The sequence below is a fragment of the Eurytemora carolleeae genome, unplaced genomic scaffold, assembly GCF_000591075.1.
Source record: "Eurytemora carolleeae unplaced genomic scaffold, Eaff_2.0 scaffold576, whole genome shotgun sequence".
NCBI lineage: Eukaryota > Metazoa > Arthropoda > Copepoda > Calanoida > Temoridae > Eurytemora > Eurytemora carolleeae.
In genome coordinates, this window is record NW_019396693.1 from 6,449 (window position 1) to 18,440 (window position 11,992).

At 30.6% G+C, this 11,992-nt stretch overlaps 1 protein-coding gene across 1 annotated transcript in view; it reads left to right on the top strand.

Annotated features, from left to right (window-relative positions):
* Positions 1-208: 208 nt before the first annotated feature.
* Positions 209-11,992, top strand: part of LOC111707454 (tensin-4) — a gene marked incomplete at its 5' end in the record, with an annotated part of 16,501 nt that continues 4,717 nt past the window's right edge. Inside the window, 7 exon segments of the mRNA XM_023480565.1 lie at positions 209-776; positions 6,873-7,095; positions 8,323-8,446; positions 9,319-9,419; positions 10,233-10,558; positions 11,566-11,620; positions 11,717-11,799. Coding sequence (XP_023336333.1) covers positions 317-776; positions 6,873-7,095; positions 8,323-8,446; positions 9,319-9,419; positions 10,233-10,558; positions 11,566-11,620; positions 11,717-11,799 — 1,372 coding nt within the window.

An 11,992-nucleotide genomic window follows, 5' to 3' on the forward strand; every position in this document is an offset into this window, starting at 1 on the left:
TGCATTAGTTGAGTTTGCAGATCAAGTTAATATGTAGTAATATATATAATAAATAGAACAAAACTGAAATAAAAAAAAATATTTTTACAAAAATCCTTAAAAGAGAAAAACGAAAATCATTGTTGGCTTTCGTGATTTCTTTACGAAGTTAGGTCACGACAAGAAACATACTTTTTCTAAAAACTTAATTTTAAATATTTTTTTCAGGCAAAATCCTTCCAGACCGTCCTCACGTGCTCCTTCACGATGTTCTTCAAGAGATGGGTTGGACGGAGGGCGGGGGCGTGGTTTGGAGAGTCCCTCCTTACTCAGAAGGATGATGGGCGGGCCCATGGACTCAGACACGCCTCCCTCCAGCCCCCTGCCACCACGCCTTCAATCTGTATCTCCTGCTCCGTCTAGTAGAGACGGAGAGACTAACCCCTGGACGAATTGGATCTATCAATCAACGAAATTCGTCCAACCCCAAACCTTTCAATCCGTTCACAACACGGAGAATATATATTCCAAGATCGGAGCAGGACGAACACAGTCTCTAGATAGATCAGGGTTACAGGAGAGAAGGACTCCGGAGAGAACCGTCCTGTCTGTACGGAATCTAACCCCGGAGTCCCGGAACCGAACCCCGGAGCGAATTATCCCGATCCAAAGTGTTAATGGTAGGATTAGAACTCAATCTCTGGGTAGAGGAGAAGGATTGATGGATGAGATTGGTACTCGTGAAACTATCCATATACAAACCAGGGATAGATCAGGATCCGATACTCATAGTCAAGGTGAGTTATAATAGAATGTACGCATGCGCATTATTAGGAAGGAGGGGGGGGGGGGGTAATGGGGTTTAACAATACAACTTAAGCAATCCAACAAATGCACTTTGGAAAAATTTCTTAAAACAATTGTCTAACTTTCTATTTTATCATTTCCATCTTAAATTTTTAAATCATAAAAAGGCCAATTTTTTCGATTGTTTGCAAATATTGTATCAATAATGTTCGCCAAAAACATTTAGGTATTGCCAGGAGTTGTCTTAAACCGTGAGTAAAATGGTCAAATTTGAAAAAAAACTATATCATATTTATTACATTATATATCAGGAACTAATTGACGTCACTTTAACTGATTATTTTTTCTTTTAAAAAGCAGAAGCATTGCGATGAAAGAGAGCATGGGTTAAAATTAAGCTTGAGAATTTTAAATGTTTACAACAAGCCTAGGAGGGTTTAGAGATGACGCAACAGCTAAAGCAAGATTTAGAGAGGGGGGGGGGGACATCAAATTTATTGAAACTGTTCCTATGCTTACAACATGTATACGAAATATTGATGTCGTATCTACCTTTGTTATTTTAAACTTTTTATTTTGCTTAATCAAATTGTCAAAGTTATAAATACAAAGGTTTAAAACATCAGACTGCAAATATTTAGGGCGACCGGGTAATCAGTTCTTTTCAAAATTGTTAATGTTAAAAATTACATATTTTCTTTAATTTTATTTCTTACCCTGGGTATTTGTATGACAGGAATCAATTCTCACCTAAATATATAAAAACCTGTGTTCACAGATTTCTATCCCTAATCTCGCACTTTTTACTTACACAAGTCTACAGAGTGTCTAGAAATATACGTTCGAAATTAATAAAACATTTTTGTTCTGGAGACTTAAAGTACACTAAAATTTATAAATTTATTTCTCTCCTACTTGTGCGTAAAATCAGAACTAGAGGAGCAACGAGATCAAAAGTCATACCAATAATGTCAATTCTTCTCCTGGTTAGTTTGCATTGAAATAGCATATTCACCCTGTTTCCAGATATTCACCCTGTATCCAGATATTCACCCTGTATGCAGACATTCACCTGTATCCAGATATTCACCATGTTTCCAGATAATCACCCTGTAACAGACATTCACCTGTATCCAGATATTCACCCTGTTTCCAGTTATTCACCCTGTATCCAGATATCTTGTAACTCGGGTTGATTAATTGCTAAACTAATCAATCTGATGTAGTTTACAAAAAGTGGAGATATTTAAACTTAAAGTCAGGCTTTCCGCCTCCTTACAGATGTTTGGAATTCTAGAACTTTTTACCATTACCCCCTTCAGTTTATCTTAAAGGGCCGTTTACTAAATAAACAATTAGAAAACTGAAGTGTTAAAAAATTACCAGTTCTGGAAAATTTGATATAGACATCCTGGCAACAAAGCAAGAGCACAACTAGACAACTTGACATGCTGGCAACTAGATAACTAGACAATTAGACAACTAGACAACTTGACATGCTGGCAATTAGATAACTAGACAATTAGACAACTAGACAACTTGACACGCTGGCAACTAAATAACTATACAATTAGACAACTAGACAACTTGACATGCTGGCAACTAGATAACTAGACATATAGACAACTAGACAACTTGACATGCTGGCAACTAGATAACTAGACATATAGACAACTAGACAACTTGACATGCTGGCAACTAGATAACCAGACAATTAGACGACTAGACAACTTGACATGCTGGCAACTAAATAACTAGACAATTAGACATTTAGACAACTTGACATGCTGGCAACCAGATAACTAGACAATAGACAACTAGACAACCTGACATGCTGGCAACTAGATAACCAGACAAATAGACAACTAGACAACTTGACATGCTGGCAACTATATAACTAGACAATCATACAACTAGACAACTTGACATGCCGGGAACTAGATAACTAGACAATTAGACAACTAGACAACTTGACATGCTGGCAACCAGATAACTAGACAATAAGACAATTTGACATGCTGGCAACTAGATAACTAGACAACTAGACAACTTGACATGCTGGCAACTAGATAACTAGACAATTAGACATCTAGACAACTTGACATGCCGGGAACTAGATAACTAGACAATTAGACAACTAGACAACTTGACATGCTGGCAACTAGATAACTAGACAATAAGACAATTTGACATGCTGGCAACTAGATAACTAGACAATTAGACAATTTGACATGCTGGCAACTAGATAACTAGACAATTAGACAACTTGACATGCTGGCAACTAGATAACTAGATAACTAGACAATTAGACAACTAGACAACTTGTTAAAGCTGAATTAAGAATTAATTAATTCTGCCCAAAAAGGAAATTGTCCCAAGGCAAGTTACATCTTCATTTATTCAATTGTTTAAAATTAAATTTTATGGAATATTGTAACTTTGGGGGAAATATACTCCAAGCCCCCCTCCCCCCTCCCAACCTCCTGTAGATGGGATACAACAAGCCTACAGCTACCAGCCTACTTAATATACATTGTATATTACACATTGTACAAGGCTTCTATAGGATATTTGTGTCAAGGCAACCCTATGTACGTCAGAATTAAAATTATTATTTCAATCTTCAGTTATAAAAATAAAACTTCAGAATCCTTGATCTAAAGAACAAGATTTAGGATTACCACAATAGATGCGAGACTTTATTGCAGGGGCGTAAATAAGAATTCTGAAGGGGGGGGGGAATTTTTTTTTTTTTTCCCCCCCCCCCCCCGAAAAATATTTTGTTTATCAAATAATTGGTTTTAGTTGGGTTTAATTTGCATTTTCCACTTATTTCTGGCATTTACAAACTCCATCACATAAAGTCTTCATTTCCTAACTTTCAGCTTTCACCTTGTTTTATATCCTTCATTATAGTCATTCATTTTACATTAACTACAAAGATCTGTAAAAAAACTGAATTTATTTTAAGTAACAAAAAAAATAGTTTTACTCTAAGAGGAAAAAGACGTTCCTTTTTTTAAATCTTTAGAAAAGCTACTCTGCAAAAATTTGAAAAAATATTGTCTTTGTTTATATTCTAATTTCTAATTTCTAAAATTTTCTTGTTGTCGATGTAGTATGTTAAGATCTTAAATAGATATAATATGGAAATGACATTATTTAGAAGTAAAAATGTATTCTTCATTGTCCATACCCTTTTTTCTGTTAAAAAAAAACATTTGATTGTAATTACATTGACTATTCATTTAGTATTTAGAATCATTTAGAATATGTTGACTTAAAATCTGAAATATCTGAAGTATTTGCACATTTAAGTTATTTTCGTGCAAATTTTTAAGATATTCAATTTTAAAATCAACCTTTTTTTAAAACAAAAAAATTATAGTCATTCATTTTACATTAACTACAAAGATCTGTAAAAAAAACCTAAATTTATTTTAAGTAACATAAAAAACAGCTTTACTCTTAGAGGAAAAAGATGTTCCTTTTTTAAATCTTTAGAAAAGCTACTCTGCAAAACTTTGAAAAAATATTGTCTTTGTTTATATTTTAATTTCTAATTTCTAAAATTTTCTTGTCGTCAATGTAGTATGTTAAGATCTTAAATAGATAAAATATGGAAATGACATTATTTCGAAGTAAAAATGTATTCTTCATGCCCATACCCTTTTTTCTATTAAAAAACATCTAATTATAATTACATTGACTATTACTTTAGAATTTAAAATCATTTAGAATATGTTGACTTAAAATCTGAAATATCTGAAGTATTTGCACATTTAAATTATTTTCGTGCAAATTTTAAAGATATTCAATTTTAAAATCAACCTTTTTTTAAAAACAAAAACAAAGTAACAGCTAATTCCTTCAAGAAAATTCGTCACGGCTTTACGCTCAACAACATTCTAGGGGGGGGGGTAATCAACACCAAGATTCAAGTGGGGGGGGGGGGGAATTACCCCCCAGGATTCTAGTGGGGGTAATTAACCCCCATAACCCCCCCTTTTTCCGCCATTGCTTTATTGACACCCAAGAACTCATTAAATACCGAAATCTAATATTTAAAATGAAACAAAAAACAATATTTAATGCAATAACCGGCACAAGTATGAGAAAGCTGTTTACCCATGGAGTATTAAAGTTTTATATTTCTGCACACTAGAAGAAGATATGATGAATATTGAAGTGAATATATAAGAAGGAACAAGGAAGGGTGGGGCTGAACAACACGCTGTCAGAGGGTTAAACTAAGTTTATGCTTTGCAACACAGGGTGTACATTGAACAAGCACTTTTAACTCATAAACTGTTAGAATAAACCCTAACATTTTCTTCCTAATATCGAATTAACGAAAACATGTCGATATAATGAACATTTCGATCGAAATTACAATCAAAATAATTGGGATATCTGACTGAAAAAAAACTATCGTTAAAATCAAAAACTATCTAAATTAAGTAACGAAACAGTGAATTAAAAATGTTAAAAATCATTTTTATTTTTTGCACAATTTATTCCAGTGAGAGAAATCCCGCAATATCAACCTGCTGTATACGTCGAGATGGATCATTTCCCTTTTTTGAAAAACGATCGTTTCGTTTTGTTATAGAAAAAACGAAACGGTCGTTTTCAAAAACGAATGTTTTGGAAATAGATCGTTTTTCAAAATTGAAAAACGAAAAAGTTTTTTTTAGTTTTACTTCGTCGTTTTGTTAAAAAATCATATGGCAATTTATTTTCCCAAAATTATCGCATTTTTCAAGAAAACGATCGTGTCCTTGTTTCTTTTTCGTTTTTTTTTTAAAGATCAAAACGAATTGTTTATTTGCTTTTGCCAATCGTTTTTTACCTTTAAACACAAAAAAACGAAACGAAAACCGATCATTTTTTTAGATCGTTTAAAAAAAGATTAACAACCCTAGATTTACGCTTTATATCTATCTCATTTTCTTATGGATGACCTAAACAAGCTTCAACAAAAATCTTGTTCAGAGTATGTTGTTATCTGATATGAAAGTTTATCTTCTATTATCGGTTAATCTTATGATTAATCTCATTTAATACGATGATTAAAAGTCATAATCTCAGATTTAAAATTGATCAATTATTCTGAAATTATATTTATCTGACTTCAAGGTTAGAAAGAAAAAATAATGAAACAAATACAGGATGCATACAAAACAAATAAAATCATACATGTTTGCCGAAAATAAGTTTACGAAAGCAATACTTTATTACAAGCCTGATCTCGATATTCACTCTTTATATACATATTCAAAATGAGATTACCATTTTAATGTTTTCCCTAGAGTTTCCAAGTTAATGGACGCCAAGTCTAAAAATGTTTGTTTTAAACTTGTCAATTGTTAAGAATTTAAAAATCGCAATTTCAAGTTCACTGTCATAAAAATAAAATGTCGACCTAAGGAATTGAGTTTTTGTCACAAACTCTGATTTTCTTATCCCCATATCTTTGCATTTCAATGTCGGAGACCTTAGATATTTCAAACTATGAATTATTTTAGATCAGTTTGAAATATCACAGGTTAACACCATCAGGTTGCAAAGATATAGCGATTTGAAAATCAGAATTTGTGGCTAAAACTCAGTTCCTTTCAAATGATCTTCCATTTAAAGAGTTTCATATCTAATTCACAACGGTACCCTTTAGAACTTCCATGAGAAGAGTAGTGCTCTTTTTCTATTTTAAAAAGAGATAATTTCTGTCGTTTCTCGAGCTTGATTGATCATTGATTAAAATCACTCTGTTAAAAAAGGCAGAAATTGAATCGAACAGTCATAGATTAATTAAAATTACAGATAGGACACTAGATGTCGTCTTTTCAAGATTTAGTAGTATTTCGTTACAGAGGCCTAAGTAATTACGCGTAGTCGGCGTAGAACAGGCTCTCCCTCAAGGCTCAATCTTGTAATTCTACAGAGAGAGAGCCTGTTCTACGACGCCGACTTTGCGTAACTCTTTTGGGCTTCTGCCTCAGTGTTATTGTAAACGAAATACCAAAAAAAATTGTTGGACAAAAAAAGAGAAAATTATGCAGCTCTTCTAATGTTTATATTTTTAGGTCAGACAAATGGAATTATAAATGGTATGTCTCAAAATGGTGGCTCTCAATTCAAGACTGAGCGAAGTATGAACGCTAGTATACACATGAATGGGATGAAAGGAATGGCGGATGAGAATATGAGACGAGGGTTGGATGACCTGGAGGATGGGTTGGATGGGCTGAGGGATGAACGGAGTAGGTCAGAAGAAGATAGAGAAACATGGTTGCAAAAACAACAAAGGTAGAGAAAATGGATTTCTAATATTGACATTTTTCCTATTTTCTTCATTTCTAGCACTATAATACAATCCTCTCAAGGTATCAATAATACAAGATCAGAATAAAGAAATCCATTATTTTACGCGACGTAAACATATTCAAAAATTCTCATAGAAACATTCCAATAATCTAATTTAATGTTAAAGATTGCTTTAAGCATACTAGTTTTTTAATCCAAATGAAGTATTCGAAGGAATTGATTCTTTTCCACAAACTCAAATTTTCTAATTCCTATATCTATGCAACCTGATGGTATTTTAAACTTAGATAATTTGATCTAACAGAATTTATAGGTTCAAAAATCTAAGCTTTACAACATGGTTGGTGACAAAAACTCAATTCCTTTGACCTTTATGAAATTAGCTGAAAACTGACAAAAATTAAAATAATAATTTGATCAACTTGATGTACCCCCTCTCTCTCTTTTCATCTTTTATTTTTTCAATTTCGACCCTCCTTTTCCTTCCTTCCACTTAAAAATCAAATCTTTTTTTAAATAGAATTCTTCTAACCTCATAGATTTTGCTGCAGAGTTGCTTTGTAAATCATTTTTCGCAGGATTTAGCACAAATTGAGTTTGATACGCCGCAGCATTATTTCATCCTTAATTTCTTGTTTAAATGTTAAACACTGTTCACAATGTTCAGAGGGAAGATCAAAGTAATTTTAATTAACCTTTTATTTTAAAGAATTCCATAGCATATTTTCACTGTAGTTTTAGTAGAAGTAAATATTTCTATTTACTGTTTAGCCCCGATATAAGGATTTATCTCTAATTGGATAATGAGCTAGATAGAAAAATAGATGTAACCGCTATGCAATTTCTATTGGTTTAAAATAGTCACCAAACACATGACTGAACCCTGATTGGATCAGGCGCTAATGAAATCCCATACAAGTGTGATTACCGTTAATGGTAACCTTTAGCCTGTGCTAAGATGATGAAGATATCATTGTTTTCCAAAATAAAATTGAAACTTTGTCAACTGTGATTTCTGCTTTAAAGTTGCTTGCGGAATTATGGAATAGAGACACTGAATGAAATTCACAGAATTTATCTCTTTTAGAAAAACAACATTGTCGTCCCCGTTGATAGACAGATAAATATTAAAGGTTACTGTTGTAAAATGGAGGGTACAGTCGACAGTCCTGGAATATAGATATTAAACATTATCTGATTTCTTATTAGGAAGTTGCAAGAGAGAAGATTAGTTCCGCCTGGTCACCAGTTCTCAAACCAACCTGGAGTAAACCCAACCCGTTCTAGCTCAACAAACCAACCTGGAGCTCATCCTTCAAACCCTGTCATTCAGGCAACCTTACTCTAACAAGTAGAATTTCAAGGAAATTATGATAGAATTCAAAATAATCATGAAGGTCAACTTAAAAGAAAAAATGCCATTAATGTGCACTGTCTTGAATAGAATGTATTGGGTCGTATCTAGGTCAAATTCTATTTACTTTCTTAATGCACATTTGTAAATTCTCCACACTTGTATAGAATAGAATAGAATAGAATAGAATAGAACAGAATAGGGAGTAGTGAGGGGAGGAAGTACTTTGTTTTTCTTTTAAACAGTTGTATTTATACATACTTAGTGCGTATTTATACGTAACTAGCTCAAGTGCTCAGCGTTGCCCGTGAAATCTTTTAAAATCAAATTTTGAAAGAAAAAAAAATTCGAAAAAAGCTATTGTTTAGCTTTTGATACCCCCGGGGTTCTCAAGGATTCTCTAAAAAAGTGTCAGCCCATTCGGTACAGCCGTTTGGCCAGCTATAGCTAATATATAAAATAAGTTCAGAACATTTTGTTTTGTTTATTTAATATAGTTTCTGGACAGTGGACACTATGTTTCATGTTGGACATTCTTCAGCTGCACAATTGCGGATTATTTAAAAATACAATTGCGCTTTTTAACATAATTTAAAAAAATATACATACATTTACATATATACATGTATTTTAGGTTTTTAGTAAAATGTTAGCTCTTGTACAATGCATCATTTCAATAAATCCAGATTATTTTCTTTATGTGACTTTTCAAAGATTACTGAACTTTAAATTTTTTTCATTTATGATAATTTACATTTGGATGATATTCTTCCAATAGTTTTAAAATTGTTCAACATGCATTCAAAGACATGTACAACGAGTTCAAGTGTACATGAGTAAGCGTACTGCAGGAATTGAAAACCAGTTTGTACCGAGCTAGAAGTGGGTATACAGAGACTACTGATGGATATGTTAGTGATGGAAACTCAGTATTTATGTCTGAAACATCAAGGTCATCTTTTTAATCCCTTTTTCCTATAAATGTCTTTGAGTCTTTCATCTTGACTTGACCTTGACTTGATCTTGACTTGATCTTGACTTGATCTTGACTTGATCTTGACTTGATCTTGACTTGATCTTGACCTGATCTTGACTTGATCTTGACTTGATCTTGATTTGATCTTGACTTTTATTTTGACTTTGAATCTGAAAATGGCATCAAATATGAACTTCACAAATAAAAATTTTGTAGAGAATCGAGTCCCTCGAAACAAACCTACCATGTTCCTCTGAGACTCGAAGCTGGATCTTTGAATTCGTTAAACATTTCGAACTTATCTCACAATATTGATCTTGACTTGATCTTGACTTGATCTTGACTTGATCTTGACTTTTATCTTGCCTTTGATTTTTACTTTTTTTACTTTGATCTTGACTGATCTTGACTTTTATCTTGCCTTTGACCTTGACTTTTATCTTGACTTTGATCTTGACTTTTATCTTGACTTTGATTCTGACTTTTTATCTTGCCTTTGATCTTGACTTCGATCTTGACTTTGATCTTGACTTTTTATCTTGCCTTTGATCTTGACTTTGATCTTGACTTCTATCTTGACTTTTATCTTGACTTTGATCCTGACTTTTATCTTGCCTTTGATCTTTACTTTGATCTTGCCTTTGATCTTGACTTTGATCTTGACTTTGATCTTGACTTTTATCTTGACTTTTATCTTGACTTTGATCATGACTTTGAACTTGACTTTTATTTTGACTTTGAACTTGAAAATGGCATCAAATATTAACTTAACAAATAAATATTTTGTAGAGAATCAAGTCCCTCGAAACAAACCTACCATGTTCCTCAAAGACTCGAAGCTGGATCTTCGAATTCATTAAACATTTCGAACTTATCTCACAATAGCTCACTCAGCTCGAACATGTTCAATAGTTCTAGTGTTCATAGTTTAACTATGAACAATGCGTCGCTTAATAATTCGAGTTATTCAACAATAAACAGTAAACCAGTGAATAAATTCAATAATCATGATATTTCGAAAGTATCGAAAAATTTTCAAACTGATGAACATGAAAACATTAATTCCTCTATATATTCGAGTGTCAACAAAAAGAATTCCTATACAACACCATCAGGTTAACAGTTTCATCAGGTTAACAGTTTATTATTATTATCATTATCATTATTATTATTATTATTATTATTATTATTATTATTATTATTATTATTATTATTATATTAATTATTATTATTATTATTATTATTATTATTATTATTATTATTATTATTATTATTATTATTATTATTATTATTATTATTATTATTATTATTATTATTATTATTATTATTATTATTATTATTATTATTATTATTATTATTATTATTATTATTATTATTATTATTATTATTATTATTATTATTATTATTATTATTATTATTATTATTATTATTATTATTATTATTATTATTATTATTATTATTATTATTATTATTATTATTATTATTATTATTATTATTATTATTATTATTATTATTATTATTATTATTATTATTATTATTATTATTATTATTATTATTATTATTATTATTATTATTATTATTATTATTATTATTATTATTATTATTATTATTATTATTATTATTATTATTATTATTATTATTATTATTATTATTATTATTATTATTATTATTATTATTATTATTATTATTATTATTATTATTATTATTATTATTATTATTATTATTATTATTATTATTATTATTATTATTATTATTATTATTATTATTATTATTATTATTATTATTATTATTATTATTATTATTATTATTATTATTATTATNATATATATATAGACATATGTTCATGTATATTAATGAAAAATATATTTAGTAGATAAACTCCAGGTTCGAGATAATTGCATTTATTTTTCATTTTAAAAAACAAATTGCTTTTTTCCGCTATTTTATTTTTATTCATTTCTATGATAAATGTATTAAAATCATATCTACAATTATCCTCAAATATAATGCAAGAAATAAAAATTACGTGTTCCAAGTTCATTTCAATGAAAAAATCTTTGAGATATTTTTTTGGCAGTTTTTTAAAGTACAAAATTGTGTTTATGGCTGATAAAATAAAAAGATTTTTTTTTCAGGAATGGATATTTCAATCAACCTGGCAGCAGTAGCAGTAGCAGGTCACTTTCATTAGTAAATTAAATTTTAACAAAATATTTTATGAACAGTTTATGGTTTGAAGAATGTTGTTTTAAAATTAAAAGTTTTTGATTTAGACCTGTAACACCAGGATTTCCTATTATCTCATCTACTCCATATTTTAATCAGACAGCGAATACCCTGCCTCCTAGAATACCAGGTAAAATTTACTCTTTTATTTATATCATTTCTTATCTAATTTTTACAGATTTCATTTCATTTCAAGTACTGGGCTGAATTTCAATTAGCTAGAGCTAGCAGTACACTGTACAGTACAAACACAGACTTTATAAGGCAAAATGAGACTGTACGCCAAATAATTGACCCCCCTTCCAGTGAAATTTATGTGCTCA